The sequence below is a fragment of the Canis lupus genome, chromosome 9 (genome assembly GCF_003254725.2).
Source record: "Canis lupus dingo isolate Sandy chromosome 9, ASM325472v2, whole genome shotgun sequence".
In the NCBI taxonomy this organism is placed as follows: Eukaryota; Metazoa; Chordata; class Mammalia; order Carnivora; family Canidae; genus Canis; species Canis lupus.
The window spans coordinates 5541714-5559482 of NC_064251.1; the positions used below are offsets into that span (position 1 = coordinate 5541714).

Consider the following 17769-nt stretch of genomic DNA (forward strand, 5'->3'; position numbering starts at 1 on the left):
CCAGGTGCCCCCCCTACCTTTTCAAAAAAATATTTTTATTTATATATTTGAGAGAGAGAGAGAGAGGAAGAAAACAAGCAGTGGGGAGGGGCAGAGGGAGGAGGGAGAGAGACCAGCAGACTCCCTGCTGAGGAGGAAGCCCAATTTGGGGCTCAATCCCAGGATGGGGAGATCAAGACCTGAGCTGAAGGCAGACAATTAATCGACTGAGCCCCTCAGGCGCCCCTCCCCGAACCTTAAATTTTGAATATTGGCAAGCATACAAAAAAAGTTGAGAGTACAAAGATCACTTGTATTTTTTACCACCTAGATGCAAGAGTTAACATTTTATTTATATATGTTATATATTTATACATCTTTTTATTTGAATTTAAGTTTTAAGAGACCAGGACATTTCATCTCTCGATGCATGCATCTCCCAAGAACAGCCCCCCAAGGGATGAGGATGTTGAGTGGCTGCCTTTGGCTCAGGGCGTGAGCCTGGAGTCCCAGGATCCAGTCCCCCAGTCTCCCTGCATGGAGCCTGCTTCTCCCTCTGCCTGTGTGTCTCTGCCTCTCTCTGTGTCTCTCATGAATAAATATATAAAATCTTAAAAAGAAAATGAACACAAATGTCTTACTATCCATGATTCAGTCCATATTAAATTTTCTTAATTGTCCCCAAAATGCCTGTTATAACCATTTGCTTTTTCTTAAGCTTTCTTTTAACCATTTCCTTTTGAATTTGAGTCCAATCCATTGCATTTGATTGCTTTATATCTTGATCTCACTTTAGAAGTCTCCTCCCCTTCCCCCTACGTTGACTTTTTTTTCTTTCTTTTTTTTTTTTTTTTTACCATTGACCTTTTAAAGAGACAGGGCAGTGGAGCTGCAGAATGTCCCAAGATTGCTCCTTAATGCTATCATTGGAATTGATTTTGTGTGTTTTTTAGCCTCCTGTAAACTGGAAGTTATGGCTAAAAGCCTGATTAGCTTTAGGCGAAAGATTTTTGGCAAGGATAGTTCTAGATGGGGCTGGGTGTGTTTTATTGGGTGGCACACAATATCAGCTGCCTCACTGTTAGAGATTATTAAGGAAGTGACTGCCGTGTCTCTCCATTGTAAAAGTATGTTATTTACTTTGTGATTAAGAAGTAAGGTAGAGGGGGTGATTATGCTTTGTCACACTGCCCGCTTCCCAGCAAACTTTCACTGAACGGTTTTCATCAGCATATCTTGTTGATCTTTGCCTGAATTTGGGGGTTGAAGAATGGTGATTTTCTGTTTCTACATTAATAGAAGGGATCCTTCTTTAAAAAAAAGTTTTTAAAATTTATTTATTCATGAAAGACATACACAGAGAGCGGCAGAGACATAGGCAGAGAGAGAAGCAGGCTCCATGCAAGAAGCCTGATGTAGGACTTGATCTTGGGACTCCGGGATCACACCCTGAGCCAAAGGCAGACAATCAACCTCTGAGCCGCTGAGCCACCCAGGTGTCCCAGAAGGCATCCTTCTGATTAAACAAACAAACAAACAAACAAACAAACACAAAAACAGGGCACCTGCGAGGCTCAGTGGTTGAGCATTTGCCTTTAGCTCCCGTAGTGGTCCTGGGGTCCTGGGATCCAGTCTCACATCGGGTTCCCTGCAGGAAGCCTGCTTCTCCCTCTGCCTCTCTCTGGGTGTCTCCCAGGAATAAATGAACAAAATCTTAAAAAAAAAAAAAGCTCCCTTCATCAACAGAGGATGAACGATGTGCCTCCAAAAATATAGGATATGGCTGACTCATTCAGTAGAGAATGTGACTCCTGATCTTGGGGTTGTGAGTTCAAGCCCTGCATTGGGTATGGATGCAGAACCTACTTTAAAAAAACTAATTAAAAGAAAAATCCCAGGCCCCCAAAATATAGGATAAATGCTTCTTTCTGGGTTCTAGAGACTTTTACTTTGTTTTTTTTAATTTAATTTAATTTAATTTAATTTAATTTAATTTAATTTAATTTAATTGTTTAAAAATTTATTCATGAGAGACAGAGAGAGAGAGAGAGAGAGAGAGGCACAGGCAGAGGAAAAAGCAGGCTCCATGCAGGGAGCCCGACATGGGACTCAAACCCAGGTCTCCAGGATCACACCCCGGGCCAAAGGCAGTACCAAACCGCTGAGCCACCCGGGCTGTCCTTTACTTTGTATTTTTATTTATTTTTAAAAAGATTTTATTTATTTATTTGAGGAGAGAGAGAGAGAAAGAGAGAGAGCGTGGGTGGGCAAGAGCTGGAGTAGGGGGGAGGGGCAGAGGGAGAAGGAGAAGCAGGCACACCACAGAGTAGGGAGCCTGATGCAGGGCTCCATCCTAGGACCCCAGGACCATGACCTGAAATAAAGGCAGATGCTTAACCAACTGAGGCACCCAGTCACTCCAATTTTACTTTTTATTTATTTTTTATTATTTTGTATTTTATTGAACAAGTCTGAAATGTAAAACTAAAATAAGACTTTTTTTTTTTTTTTAAGTAGGCTCCATGCCCAGCATTAGGCTTGAACTCACAATCCTGAGATCAAGACCTTCGTGGAAACCAGGTCAGACGCTTAGCCAAATGAATCACCCAGGCACCCCTAAAATAGGACTTTAAGGGGGCACCTGGCTGGCTCAGTCCAGAAGCCTCATGTTGAGGGTAGAGATGATTTATTTATTTTTAAATGTTTTATCTTTTTTTTTAATTTTTATTTATTTATGATAGTCACAGAGAGAGAGAGAGGCAGAGACACAGGCAGAGGGAGAAGCAGGCTCCATGCACCGGGAGCCCGACGTGGGATTCGATCCCGGGTCTCCAGGATCGCGCCCTGGGCCAAAGGCAGGCGCCAAACCGCTGCGCCACCCAGGGATCCCGGTAGAGATGATTTAAAAATAAAATCTTAAAAAACAATAATTCAGACTCTAAGAATGTTGAATAGTAAAAGGGGCTGAAGTCTTATTCACAATTCAGTAAGTAGTAAACTAGGAAAATATGTAAAACCCGGGAATTAGGAGTCAAAACCTGTTTGAGACTTAAGGGAGGTCCTGGGTTTTTTTACTACCGAGATCTCCTTTCCACTAAAGCCTATACAAATAAGAGTGTCAGTTTATGAAAATCTCTGAATTGCACAAAACCCCATTAGGGAGGAGAACCAGCCAGTTTGCAGCAGAGATGACTGGGCTGGGCTGGGAGGAGGAGGGTGTTGGAGGGCGGGGACCCCGCTGAAGGCTGCTGCTCAGGTTGGGGACCCATCGGTAAGAGGGTGGTGGAGGTTAGTGCATTCACCAAAAGCCTTTGCTTTCTAGCCTAAGTTTCTAGGATGCTAATGCTTTCCTCGAACAAGGTAGAAACATTTTTTTTTAAAGATTTTTTTTAAAAGATTTTATTTATTTATTTATGAGAGACATAGCTAGAGAGACAAGCAGGCTCCATGCGGGGAGCCCGATGCAGGACTTGATCCTGTGACTCCAGGATCACGCCCTGAGCCAAAGGCAGATGCTCAACTGCTGAGCCAGCCAGGCGTCCCTTTTTTAAAGATTTTATTTATTTATTTATTTATTTATTTATTTATTTATTTATTTATTTATTTAAGAGAGAGAGAGAGAAGGAGCATGGGTGGGGGAGGGGGAGAAGAGACTCCCTGCTGCGCTGGGAGCAGGACTTTGGGCTTGATTCCAGGATCCTGAGATCATGACCCTGAGCGGAAGGTGGACACTTAACCGACTGGGCCATCTAGGAGCCGTAAGGTAGAAACTTTTAAAAGTCACTATTTTTTTTTTAAGGATTTTACTTATTTATTTGAAAGAGAGAGTAATCGAGAGAGAGAGCATGCATGGGAGGGTGGTGGCAGAGGGAGAGGGAGAAGCAGACTCCCCGCTGAGTAGGGAGCCAGACACGGGACTCCATCCCAGGACCCCAGGATCATGACCTGAGCCCAAGGCAGCCACTCAACTGACTGAGCCACCCAGATGCCCCCCAAAATTTATTACAAAATGACCCAAAAGATCTTAATTGTGGTGAAAACATAAAAATTACCATTTTAATAATTTGTAAATGTACAGTTCAACAGCTGGGCAATAGGTCTCCAGAACTTTTCATTTTAAGAACTGAAACTCGGGGACCCCTGGGTGGCTCAGCGGTTTGGCGCCTGCCTTTGGCCCAGGGCGTGATCCTGGAGTCCCAGGATCGGGATCCTGGAGTCCTGGGATTGAGTCCGGCATCGGGCTCCCTGCGTGGGGCCTGCTTTTCCCTCTGCCTGTGTTGTGTCTCTGCCTCTCTCTCTCTCTCTCTATCATAAATAAATAAATAATTAATTTAAAAAAAAAAGAACTGAAACTCTATACACATTAAACAGCTCCTCATTTCTTCCTCCTCCAGCCCCTAGTTAGCTACCATTCTATTTTTTGTCTCAATAAATTTGACTACTTTAGAGACCTCATATAAGTGGTGTCATGCAGTATTTGTCTTTTTCTCATTGGCTTATTTCACTTCCCATAATGTCCAACTGTGTTGCATGTGGCAAGATTTCCTGCCGTCTTAGGGTTGAATAATATTCCTAAATATCTAAATACTACATTTGTTTATCCATTCATCTGTTTTTTTTTTTTTTTATCCATTCATCTGTTAATGGGCATTGGGTTGTTCCCACCTCTTAGAAGTTGTGAATAATGCTGTTATATGAACACAGTGTGCTAATAGATCTTCTCCATTCTACTTTCAGTTATTTTGGGTATATAGCCTAAAGTGGGATTGATGGATCACATGGTAGTCCTGTGTTTAATTTTTTGAGGACCACTATACTATTTTTTAGAGCAGTTGCATTATTTTATAATTCTATCAGTAGTGTCCAAAGGGTGAATTCTTTTCACTGTCAATTTTGGAGTAAGGAGTTAACATATTCCACTCCAATGGTGACGAATACATTTTTTTCTTCTCTTTTTTTCAAATACTACGCGTGAATAATTTTGTTTTGCATGAATAATTTTTTATTTATTCGATAATGTACAATGGTGATGTGATATAATAAGAGATCTATATTGGGTCATTGTCCACGGTTCCTGGAGCAGCTCTGGAGCTATAAAGGTGAAAGGAGTGTCTTTTGTTATTCATAACAGGCCCCTTTCGGATCACCACAGAGTTTATGCTAATGAGGTGACTTTTGGAAAGCCATGAAGGATGGGGGCGCTGGTTGTCAGGGGAACCAACCACGTGATTAGAGTTGCCACTTTCAGCCTCAAACGTCCCCCAACCCCTACCTCTGCCCCCACCGACCTTTGGGCTGGTGATTGCGTTCCATCACTAGTGGTAAATGATTTAATCCATCACGCCTAGTAATGAAGCCGCTATAAAAACCCTAACCAAAGGGGGTTCAGAGAGTTTCCATGGTGTTGAACACCTGACCCACTGGGAGGGTGGTGTGCCCAGAGAAGGCATGGAAGCTCCAAGCCACTTACTCCATAGTGAGCCCCTATGCATCTATTTGACTCTTACTTAGTCGTATTCTTTTATAAACCAGTGATTCAATAAATAAACTGTTATCCTGAACTCTGTGAGCCACTCTAGCAAATTATTGAATTTGAGGAAGGGGTCAAGGGAACCCCCAATTTATAGCCAGTTAGGCCGAAGTAGCAGCCTTAACAACTAGCATTTGAGTGGGAGGCTGCAGTCTTGGATTAAGCTCTCACAAACTACAGGCAGTTGGTGTCAGAATTACATGATGTGGAAAACCCACACATTTGGTTTCAGAAGTGTTTTGTGGGTGTTAGGAGTAGTAGTGTACAGGGAACAAGGGGTTTTTTCCTTTTTGGACAATAATTTGATTCTTTCTGAATGTTCAAATTTAATCACATTTGGCCAGTGGGAGATCCCTTCAAACCAGTTCAACTGACCTTTGAAACACTCCGGTTAGTCTTCCTTGCTTTCTGTAACAAACTGTCCCAATCCCACTTAGATTTCGGGATCTAAGATTCTTTCTCTAAGGAGCCCTGGTCCTTTTAGTGGAAAATCACATTAGAGGTGAAGATCCCAGTGCTTCATGTATGTACTCACTGCCACTGGGGGCCATTGCTTGTGGGCCCTTTCAATGGACATGGCCGGGAAATTTTTTGGGGGGGTCATGAGTTCATATTGATGTTTCCAGTTCAAATTTAACAAGTGAGAATTTTCTTAATTTCTTGGATGTTATTCTTTTATCTCTTTCTTTTGTTTTGTAAAAAGTAAGACAGCATTTCTTTTCTTCATAAAGACAGCATATTCCATACTGTGTTCTGCACGTTGCCCTTTTCATTTTATCTCTCCTTAAGATCACTCCAAATCTGTCCATGGAGATCTTCCTCATTCTTTTTTCTGGCTCCACAGACCTTTTTTTCTTAATTAAAAAACAATTAAAAAAAAAAAAGTAGGCTCCATACCCAACGTGGGGTTTGAACTCATGACCCTGAGATTAAGAGTCACATGCTCTACTGACTGAGCCCCCGCCCTCCCTCCCCCACACCCTTTATTCATTGATTTTAAAGAGTGAACTTGAGAGGTGGGGGAGAAGCAGAGGGAGAGGGAGAATCGGAATCTGTGCTGATGGGGAGCCTGATTCAGGGTTTGATCTCATGACTGAGATCATGACAAGCTGAAACCAGGAGTCAGATGTTCAACCTACTGAGCCGCCCAGGTGTCATTATTATTATTATTATTATTATTTTACTTTATTTGAGAGTGAAAGAGAGAGAGTGAGGGACACCTGGTTGGTTCAGTAGTTAAGCATCTGCCTTCAGCCCAGGGTGTGATCCTGGGGTCCCAGATTGAGTCCCACATCAGGCTCCCTGCATGGAGCCTACTTCTGTCTTTGCCTATGTCCTTGCCTCTCTCTGTGTGTCTCTCGTGAATAAATAAAATATATATTTTTAAGATTTTATTTACTCATGAGAGACACAGAGAGGCAGAGACACAGGCAGAGGGAGAAGTAGGCTCCATGCAGGGAGCCCAACATGGGACTCGATACCAGGTCTCCAGGATCAGGCCCTGGGCTGAAGGCGGCGCTAAACCGCTGAGCCACCCAGGCTGCCCAATAAATAAAATCTTAAAAAAAAAAAAGAGAGAGAGCAAGCAGGGGAGGAGCTGAGGGAGAGGGAGAAGCAGACTCCCCACTAAGCAGGGAGCCTGATGCAGGACTCAATCCCAGGACCCGGAGATCATGATCTGAGCTGAAGGCAGAGGTTTAACTGACTGAGCCACCCAGGCTCCCTCTAATTTTTTTAAAGAGATTTTATTATTTATTTTTAAAGATTTTATTTATTTATTCATGAGAGACACACACAGAGAAGGCAGAGACACAGGCAGAGGGAGCAGGCTCCATGCAGGGAGCCCGACGTGGGACTTGATCCTGGGTCTCCAGGATCAGGCCCTGAGCCAAAGGCAGATGCTCAACTGCTGAGCCACCCAGCTTCCCAAGAGATTTTATTTTATTTTATTTTGAGATTTTAAACATATACAAAATTAGAGGGGATAATAAACGTCTCTGTGCCCATCACTGAACATCAATAATTGCCAATGTGCAGACAACCTACAACAGGAGGCTGTGAGGGCAGGTCACTGGAAGTCCAATCACCTGGGCACTTGGGGCACAGCATGGTTGACTGCTTTGCCTCCATTCACAAAGGGAACCAGTAGACATGCGTGGTCTCAGCCTGGCAACCCGTGTGCAGAGGTTACAAGGCCCAGAGAAGGGGGCAGTTAACACCCAGGGGAGTCCGGGAGGAAAGTCTGAGCTGCATCTGGAAGAACCACATGTACATAGGTGGGGATGGGGACAGGGACAGTGGAGAAAAGGAGCTGGAGGCGGAGGCTGAGTGGAAAGACCATTTGTGGCCTTGCAATGCCACACTGAAGAGGACCATGTGAGCTGGTGAAGGGTTGTAGAGTGAGGCCAGATGGAGCTTGGATGGGAGTGGGGAGGCTGAGATGACATAGAAGAGGTGGAAGCAGCCTGCCACATGGGGGATGAGGGCCAGAGCTAAGCAGGAATGATGGTGATGGGGAAGGGGTTTCCCAAGGGGCCCATCTGACGTGGGGACAGCACAGGATCCCAGGTATGGAGCCATTGGCCTGGGATGGATCCTGAGGTCATTACCCATGGTTAGAACTATAGGAAGAGGGTAGGGATGCCTGAGTGGGTGGGATAGAGTTCATTTTGTCTAGATGGGAGTTGAGGAGTTGAAAGCAGGGGCCAACCAGGCAGAAATCACTTGGGTCCCTAGTGCCTGCAACATCCAGTGTCCACAGAGACTCCATGCCAGCCTTAGTGGGACTAAGGTGTGGGCAGGCACTAAACTAATTTTGCAGGAGAATGAAGTCAAATTCAGAGGCATTAGAGGCCTTGACCCAACTCACAAGGCTTCTAAGAGGAATAGCACGGCCCCCTTGGGGCTGCCCAATTCACTGGCTGAGTGGTCATGACTGTCCAGGCGCAGGGCAGGGGCTGCCCAGAGGACAGCAAAGGGCCATGACCCTGGCCAGTCTTAGTGGCTGTGCAGTCTGCTTCTCTCCTTGGTCTAAATCAAGAAGGAACCGGATGGGTCAAACATTTGTACTTATTTTTTAAAAAAGATTTTATTTCTTCGAGAGAGAGAGAGAGAGAGAAAGAAAGAGAGAGAGAGCACTGGAGCACAGGTCAGCAGGGGGAGGAGGCAGAGGGAGAAGCAGACGCCCCGCTGAGCAGGGAGCCTGATGCAGGACTCAATCCCAGGACCTGGGGGTCGTGACCTGAGCCAAAGGCAGACGCTTCCCCGAGTGAAACCCCCAGGGGCCCCAAGCACTTGAACGTTACAGTTTATACAGCTCTTGCACAAATCATCTCACGGACTTCTCACAATTGCCCTAATTATAATTAGAAAGCTTTATTACAGGAATTGACAGAGAAGACTCACAGAGATAAGGGCCCAAGACACACAACTTGAAAACACAACTTGTTTAAACCAGGATCCAGAGCAGAGCAGAGGGGCAGAGTCCACGTCTCCTGCCATGCCCACTGTGCTGCACCGCCTCCCACACAACCCCGGTGCCCCTGCACCACAGAGGGGCCTCCGCTGGAGGCTGCAGGGTAGGAAGCCTTCAGAGACCCTCTTGGGACTGAAGGGGCAGCAGCTCCTCTCCAGGGTTGCAAAGTCCCATCAAAGGAGGGGAGGATGACACTGACCTCTCTTAGCGCCCAAGTGTGTGGAGGGGGGCAAGGGTGGGGACAAGTGTGAGTCAATTTTTATTTTGGGGATGGTGGGGCAGGATCATGGTACTCCTCTGGTTATGCGACAGTTACCAGGTGCAATTTTAGGAGCACTTTTCTAACCCTCTGCCCATGCCACAGAAGCAACACGGCTCTTCACAGCCCGGCTTCCCTCTCTGACACATAGCCCTTCCGCTGGGCTGGACAGCTGCCAAGGGCCAAGAAAAGCGAGAGAATTCCCTCCAGACTTCTGGGCTGACAGCGGCTGGGAAATCTGTTTTGGCCTCAAGAGGAGCCCGGCGGCCACTGGCGCTGCCCAGGCGCTGCTGTGGGGCAGAGATAACAGGCACAGGAAAGGTGGGGTGGCAGGATCCTCCCAAGAGCCTGGCTTTCACGTAAACAATGAGCCGCCGCCGCCAGGGCAGGAGGTGATTCATGTCCCACACGGCGTGGAGCCCGCTGGCTGTGCTCGGTGGGCACTGAGGGACCGGGGCAGCCTTGGCCAGGCGCGGATGCCTCTCGGGCTCCCTGTGCAGCCTGGGGATCAAATCCAGGCCTTCTGGTAACGGGCCGGACTTCAAAAGCCTGGGTGTGTCTAAAGAGTCTGGGAGGGCTCAATCTCCCTCAAGGGAGCAGAGACCTCGGCTCTTGTCTGAGAACTGGCTGGCTTTCAGGATCAGGGCAGCGGCCAGCGGGACCATGGGGCCTCCCCCACTCTCTGGACGCCCACCTGCCCGTGCCAAGAGGCACATGCCGGGAATGACCACAGCCACTTCCTGGGCTGCCCCCACTGACTAGTGCCACAGGCTTCGGCCACTCCACTACCAACCCTGAGGTAGTAAACCCGACAAGAGGAGATAGAGAGGGCACTTGGAACTTCCGCATCTGCCTGAAAACAGACCACAGAAGAGGCCAGTGCAGCCAAGATGCCGACAGAAGAATACGGCACTTTTAATAGGGCACCGGACCTCAAGTGGTGTGTGGACACCGTCCACAGCACCCGACTCCTCTGTAGCTATGTCCTTTTCCTGGCTGCAACGCCACAAAGAGGCTCCTCTTGGGGTGGCATCTGGGGAGCAGATCCCAGTCCTGAAATAAACAAGGCGGCACCTCTGTGCCAATGTCGGTCTCCGGGCTGCACAGTCTCCCCAAGTCCTGAAGTGGCTCCTCCCCTCGATGGAAAGAAATGTCCAAGCCACCCCAAGCTGGTCCCTCAGGTCACTGCTTGGCCTTTTTCACGATGGTGCCCACGGCAGAGATCACAGTGGTCTTGGAGCCACTGGCACTGGTGGTCACCGTGACGACAGCTGGCAGGGTGGCTGTGGTGGTGAGGATGGTTGGCTGCGCTATCGTCGTCACCGGAATGGCGGAGTCCCACTTGCTCTTTCTCTTCTGGGCATCTGGAGTGAAGCAAGGGATGAGTGTCAGGACAATAAACTGACAAGCAACATTCTCTTTTCTAGGTCAGGATTTAGGGGCCCCTACAGAAGGGGTAGCCAGTGAAGTGGGGACCCCACCCCAAGTTCCCATGATGCCTTGCAAACTCTGGGGTCAGAAAAGAACACAGCAAGGTGGAGCCTACGCCCAGATCTCCATGGGCTCTGCTCCCCCAAACAAGGCAGGGAAACCCCGGCTCCATCTGTGGTGTGGCTAGAAGCAGACCAGCCTCCCTTTACCTGCAACTGCTGTGCTGGCTGTGGTGGTGGTGGTGGCTGTGGCGTTGGTTGTGGTACCTTTCTTGGTGCCTGTCACAAACTCGATCTGGAGAGAGAGAAAGGGAAGAGATAAGGGCTGTGCCAAGCAGTTTATCCGCATCCTCGGCCAGCGGGGCTGAGTTTGTGCTGTACAGAGGAGGCAGTGAGAAGCAGCCCTGTTGTGCTAAGAGAGGGAGAGGAGTCCAAGAGGTGCTTGGAGGAGACTTTTATTACATTTTTTTGTGTTCCGGAGAGGTGGGGGGGCAGAGGGAGAGAGAACTCAAGCAGGCTCCACACCCAGTGCAGAGCCCAAGGTGGGGCTCAATCTCATGACCCTGAAATCAGAACCTGAGCCAAAATCAAGAGTTGGATGCTTAACCCATGGGACCACCCAGGGGCCCCTTTGATTTTTTTTATTATTTTTTTGGGGGGAGGGGCAGAGGAAGACGGAGAGAGAATTGAATTTTACTACTTTGAGGACAGCCTTCTAGACATTGGACTGCTCCCAGCATCACCACATTTCTGCACGTGCAGGGCAAACCAGCTTGCTGCCCTGCCTCACATTTTGGGTGGAGGTGTACCCACCCGTGTGGCAGAAGCACAGCTCTGGTTCCCAGGTGCTGCAGACATGTCCCACACTAAGCCTGGGGTTTGGAATGGGGAGGGAAAGAGACAGAAGGGACACTCCATCAAGCACTAAGAACGAGAAAACCTGATCACCCCAGCACCAGCTCCTGGTGGGTGGCCGCCCCTCTGCTGGGGGTTGGAGGCATCCTGAAGGCTAAGCTGCTGCAGGAGGGTCAGAGCAAAGCCAAGGTGGGCAGAGCTGGTGCCAAGGCCCCTTTCTCTCAGAGACTGGTCGTAAAGGGCATAGCGCCCTGAGGATGTTTAGTCTCATCGCCAAATTTCTGTTCTCCAAAGATCTAAACCACGCTGCTGGGCAGCCTGGGTGACTCAGCGGTTTAGTGCCGCCTTCAGCCCAGGGCATGATCCTGGAGACCCAGGATTGAGTCCTACATCAGGCTCCCTGCATGAAGCCTGCTTCTCCCTCTGCCTGTACCTGTGCTTCTCTCTCTCTCTCTCTGTGTCTCTCATGATTAAATAAAATCTTAAAAAAAATAAAATGCAGAGCTTTTTTAAAAAAAGTAAATCACGCTGCTTGAGAAGAAGTGCTATTCAGACCCTAAAATAAGGGGTCAGCTGGCCACCAGGCATGGGACCTACAAGGAAGCATGGAGGCAGACTGTGCAGATCAGATCTCAGGAGGAAGACCCACTACTCTATCAGGCCAGGGAGGACACTGATGACCATGCCCAGAGCCAGCAGGGCTCCGCAGCTGTAGCAGGCAGCAGAGGGAGGGGGGAGTGCAGCAAACCACAAGACCCCAGGAAACCAAATGGAAGCAACTGAGAGGTACCTTCAAGCTGAAAGTGGGGGGGCGAGGAACGACACTCCACATACCTGCCCCTCCCCCTAGGACATCAGTCCATCACTTACTTTGGTTCGTTCCTTTTTGGCCTTTTCCAATTTGTCCATTTCAATCTTCTGGGCTTTAGCTAACAAAAACAGGAGAAGATGTTAACAAAAGCAGTCCCGGAACAGCTCCCACGTGAAAGGCCACCTGAAGCCGAGGGACCCCACACCAGCACTTGCTGCCTCCCCTGGGCTTTTGCTCAGTGTGTGCGCTAGCCTCTGGGCCACTGGGCTCACTGTCCTTTTGTGATGGACAAACGGAAGTGCCCGCCCCTGGCCAGCAGAGAGCACAGGCCTCACACAGAAAGGCCCAGGCGCTGGGGCCTTGTCTTGGAGGGGCCAGTTGCTCCCGAGCACTGGCTGTCACCATGTGGGGATGCAGGCCCTGTGTGGATGACCTGCCCAGTGACCAAGAGAAGCCGAGATTACAGATTTGAGGTAAAACGTTGGCAATTGATTCAAGTTAGAGCAAGATAAAATGTGTGTGGGCCAAACAAAACACACCTACAGGCCAGAACTGGTCTGTGGGCTGCTGGATTAAGGTCTGCCATCGGAGAGCTTGGACTCCTTGAAATTCCTCCCAGTTCTCCCTACGAGGACCTCTGAGGAAATGCTTTCTCGCTGGCTTCAGAATATGCAGTCCCCTTGCCTGAGACACTCTTTGCATCTGCCTGGCTGGCCTCTGGGCGCCTTCGAACCTCAGCTCAAACGTGACTTTCTCAGCAAGACTGTCCCCCTCCTTCCGCAGGTTAGCTGGCCCAGCCTGCACCCCCCACCGCAACACCCCTCATTACTAGGACTATTCCTTCTCTGCCTTCTGTGCCAGGTCATAAGCCTCCTAAGTCGCAGTGGGTCTATCTCATTCAAGACCGTATACCCACTCCCTTGGAAATGCCCTGACACAGAGGAGACCCTGATATACCTGTTGGCTGACAGCAGACAGGAGGAGAGACAGATAAGGGCCACCTACCTAAGGCCTCATAGTAGGAGTCCTCAGACCAACCGTGGGGGTCAAACATATCCTGGAAAAGTAAGAGTTAATGTTGTAGCCAGCCAGGGTCGTTGAATGACAAATGGCTTAGAAACCCACATCCCTTCTCCCCAAGTCTTCCCATGGATTTTCCTGGCCTGGAGGCTCTTGCCTTAAGGGCATGAGGGCTCAGCTGTTATCCCTGGTCTCTAGCGAAGGGGGTGGCCGATTTGCTCTTGGGAGTCACAGAGGAAGTGATACCTCTCTGTGGGCTGTGCTTTAGGAGCACAGTGATGCACACTCATGTCCTAACCAATCAGGGGCCTGGGGCCAGGTCTGTCGCTGCGATCTCTCTCCTGGACTATTTCAGAGCATTAGGGACTTAAATGAGAGAGCTGGGGGCTGTGCTCTTCAGCCAGTGCTACTGTTACATGGGCCTTTCAGTGGCTCCAGGCTGAATCCAGCAGAATGAAAACAGGGCCCTGGGCATCCTCCCTCAGCCCTCAGCCTCTGCATGCAGGACATACCTTTGGATAGTTGGTGCCCAGCTCATCAATTGCACAGAACTGGATCAGCTTCTCGTAGATGCTGAAAGAACAATACCAGAAGGCACTGTGCAGGCTCTAGTACCATGCCTTGTGTGGCAGCAGACTGAGAGAGATCAGAACCGTCTAGTTCTTAGGCTCAGAAGAACCATTTAAACCCAGCTAAACTGTTGCAAGTAAGCTTCCTAATAAAAGGAGAAATGTCCACAGGCATTAAGTCATTCCAAGTCCTTGCCACTTCCAGCAAGATGGATCGTTAGCCAGGAGCCAGGACTGGTATGGTGTTTTTTGGTCTTATCCAGACATCTGACATATGACCCACATCTGGCTGCGTGGCTGGGTCGGGGCCCTGATGCCACCAGACCAAACTGTTTACAGGTGTGGCACTTGCTCAGACCCTGGAGGGAGTAAGACCCAGACACAGCACTGTTCCTAAAACTTGTCACCTGCATGCAGAATCAGTGACAGTTTGGCGGGGAAAGAGGAACCCTCAGGGACTGCCTAGTCCAATTCCCTCACTCTAGAGATGAGATGGAGGCCTTGGGAGGGGCAGAGTGAGGAGGAGACCCCAGCCAGGCCTCTTCCATCCTAGCTCTGGCCTCACGGCCTCTACTCTTCATCCCGGTTTCTGTGTCACTGTAGTTGGGGTGATGGCCCCTTTGGGCACAGGTTACATTGTAGCTGGGCCTCTCCCTGCCACCTCCATGGGGGGTATTCTAGTCCCTAGTCCAATACTGGTGACTCAACTGACCCTGCAGACTCATGGGAAACTCACCTGGGGTTCCGAAATTCTTTCTTTCTTTGAATAATATAGTTCATATCCATTCCTTCCTTTATCTTCCGTTCATAAAGCTTCTGGATCTTGTCCTGTGGAAGAGAAACAGAAGGGCACCTATGACACCACCCTACTCACTGGCAATCCCAGTCTGTGGGCACATATGCTGGGTGGATGCCTGGGCACAGGAGACCCACAGAGCCACGTGAAGCCCTACTCCAGCCATGCTGTCTTTCTCCACCCAGCCTCTGACCAGCGCCAAGCACAAATAAGATAAATGGAGACCAATTTGTTTTTTGTTTTGCTTTCTCCTGACTCCCTCTGGATGGCTGGCAGCGGGGGCAGTAAAACGTCAAGGCAGAGAAACCATGGGGAAGACCATGGATGAAACTCCCCCTCAATTGGCTCCTGAATCATCCAAAGAGGATTTAGGCAAAGCTTTGAGGGGGAATGGAAGGGCTCAATACTGGTTTAAGTTTAACATGGGGTTAGGTCCTCAGTGGGAGACCTGGGAAGGGTAGGTCTTTTCAGAGAAAGGAAGGAGTAGAATTTTTTGGATTTGGCCTCACAAACTTCCTACAGGGTCCTTTGTAGGGAGGCTCATAGATGGCCAATCCCCATGACTTTATTAAGAGGCACTGTGGGGGGTCAAGAGCCCATCTCATTAAACCTCCCCCCACCCCAACCGCAGATCCCTGCTCTGGCTTTTTTTTCTTTTAAAGACTTCAGGCTCCATGCCAGGAGCCAGATGCAGGACTTGATACTGGGACTTGATTGCGCCCTGGGTCAAAGGCAGGCGCCAAACCGCTGAGCCACCCAGGGATCCCCTGGTTTGGCTTTTGATGGGCAAGAGGAGAATCACCTGGCAGGAGCCCGGCCAGTCCCACAGGTTTCTCAAGGCCCACAGAGATGAAATGGGCAGAAGATGGCATCCATACCACCCAGCACAGAAAGAGGCTGCAGAAACCTGAGTCTCGGGGCAGAGCCGCTTCTGAGGAGGAGCAGTCTTACCCAGCAAGGCTGGGGCTGGCCCAGGGCAAGGTTCTCTCTGCAGCCTCCCCCACTAGTGGCGGCTAAATGCACAAACTCTCCAGAAGGAAAACACTTGGGTCACTCTTCACCTGCAAGAGGAGGTGGGCAGGGCTGGAAATCCTGTGTAACGCCCTTTGAGGAACATCAGGAGAGGTGATCCACTCCCTTTGTCAGAAGGCCGAATCTTTCTGCAGAGACTGGCCAGAGGAAGCACTGAAGTGCAGAGAGAGGTCTATAATACATTTGCCAGGGGAGAGGCGACCAAGAGTGGCAACCTTCAACGTTCTCTCTTCAAGGGCAAAGCAAGGAAGCCTCACACAGAAGGCTTGGTGAAACGAGGCCGACCTGTATCTTACAGATTACTTTGCTGGGTTCCCTGGGCCATCAGATGGGTTTTCCCATTTCAGGTCAACTAAAGTGTTCACTTAATGTCATGGTTTCTACCATTAGGAGGATCTAAAAATGAGAAAGACACTGAACTGAAAGGCTGAGAAAGCTGGGTATCTCTGGCAGATTGCTGGACTCCTTACAGGCTGTGGCTTGTTGCCTGGCAGGGAGGTGAGGTGCTACGCTGACGGGTGGACAGCTCTGCCAAGGGAGGAGACTTGGGAAACTTCCTTGGGAAAGGAAGAGGACCTGCACTGTGCCCCCAGTCCTGCCCAGCCAGATGCATTCCGCTGCCCCAGGTTCCCTTAGTCATCCATCCATTAGGATGATTCCCTGGGGCTGTGGTGTGGCCAGAGGTGCCAGCAGAACCTATGGGATCAAAGGCAGAGTTGGTGGACCGGGTAGTGGGCAACCTTGGGTGTCAGCCCCAGTGTCTGTCACAAGGTTCTACCCACAGGGGAACCTGCAGAAGGCTAAGGAGAAACAATCAGAGCTGCTGAAAAGGAGCCAGGAGGCCTGGATGGCTCAGTGGTTGAGCATCTGCCTCTGGTTCACGTCATGATCCAGGGGTCCTGGGATGGAGCTCTGTATCGGGCTCCCCAGAGGGAGTCTGCTTCTCCCTCTGCCTATGTCTCTGCCTCTCTCGAATGAATAAACAAATAAATAAATTAAAAAAAAAAAAAAAAAAAAAAGGAGTTGCAAGCCCCAGCTGCCCCCTGAGGCCCTGCTCCCAAGGGAGTAACTGCATTAAATGCTCCAAATCCTTGGGATTTCAAAACCTCCGGCTAAGTCTATGCAGTTTTGTCAGGAGAGGAGGACAGGAATCTCAGGTGCATTAATACTTGTGTATTTACACTTCTATAATCTCTTTTCCATTCTAATGGTCCCTCTGTTTCTTAGAGGAGTTCCCCACTGGCTCACTGCAGAAAATCATGGTATTTTCTCTGCCTAGGCTCAGGACCCCACTGAGGATGAGCTTGGGGTCCTGTTAGAACAGCACACCAGGTAATGTGGCAGAGGCTGGCAGTGGGCTCAGAGCTACCTCCTGACAGGTAAGGCAGAGGCTGGCAGTGGGCTCAGAGCAACCTCCTGACAGGTAAGCCGGACATGTGAGCTCCTGCCCACCGGCCTGTTTCTTTGACAGAAGGCTTAAAGTCACACCAAACCGGACACCTGACCAGGCCTTCTCCCCCACACAGGATGGGCTGTGGCGGCCAAGCTCTACACTTACTTGTAAGTGGTTCGAACACCTGCCAGGGGGTTCGGGCGGGATCTTGATTTCATCAGGTGACATGTTCCGGACTCTTTCAGAAAAGGAGGCTGTGAGAGAACAGAAGAACTCTGTTGATGTATGTTGGGTGGCAGGGGCTAAACATGGATAGTTTAAAAAAGGCACATCAGATCTTTTCAGGGAGAGGGAAAGGCTATGAAACAGTAAAACGGTGCTCAGAGTGGCTTCTCTGTCATCGGAGTTGAGGTCAAATGACCAGAAGGAGCCAGCGTGTGCCAAGTAGGTGGAAGAGTTGTTCAGGCAGAGGGGACAAGTGTCAAGAATGTGGTTTCCTGCATCCCAGCAGCAAACTTTTCAGGAAAGGGTCTGTTTGAGGTATGCTGGTAAATATTTAACAACCTGCTTTGGGGGGGGCGGCAGGGAAAGAGCTATGATTTGCAGCATGTGTCAGTTTC

At 49.3% G+C, this 17769-nt stretch overlaps 1 protein-coding gene across 2 annotated transcripts in view; it reads right to left on the bottom strand.

Moving 5' to 3' along the window:
- Positions 1-8859: 8859 nt before the first annotated feature.
- LOC112672806 (SAP30 binding protein) overlaps positions 8860-17769 on the bottom strand; it is a 36068-nt gene continuing 27158 nt past the window's right edge. For both annotated transcript variants that reach the window (XM_025467993.3, XM_025467994.3), the window contains 7 exons: positions 17315-17403; positions 14665-14756; positions 13872-13932; positions 13345-13396; positions 12399-12457; positions 10884-10968; positions 8860-10607 (listed from right to left, as the gene is read on the bottom strand). In XM_025467993.3, the coding sequence (XP_025323778.1) occupies positions 10426-10607; positions 10884-10968; positions 12399-12457; positions 13345-13396; positions 13872-13932; positions 14665-14756; positions 17315-17403 (620 nt within the window). In that variant the 3' untranslated portion in view covers positions 8860-10425. The remainder of the gene's footprint in view (positions 10608-10883; positions 10969-12398; positions 12458-13344; positions 13397-13871; positions 13933-14664; positions 14757-17314; positions 17404-17769) is intronic.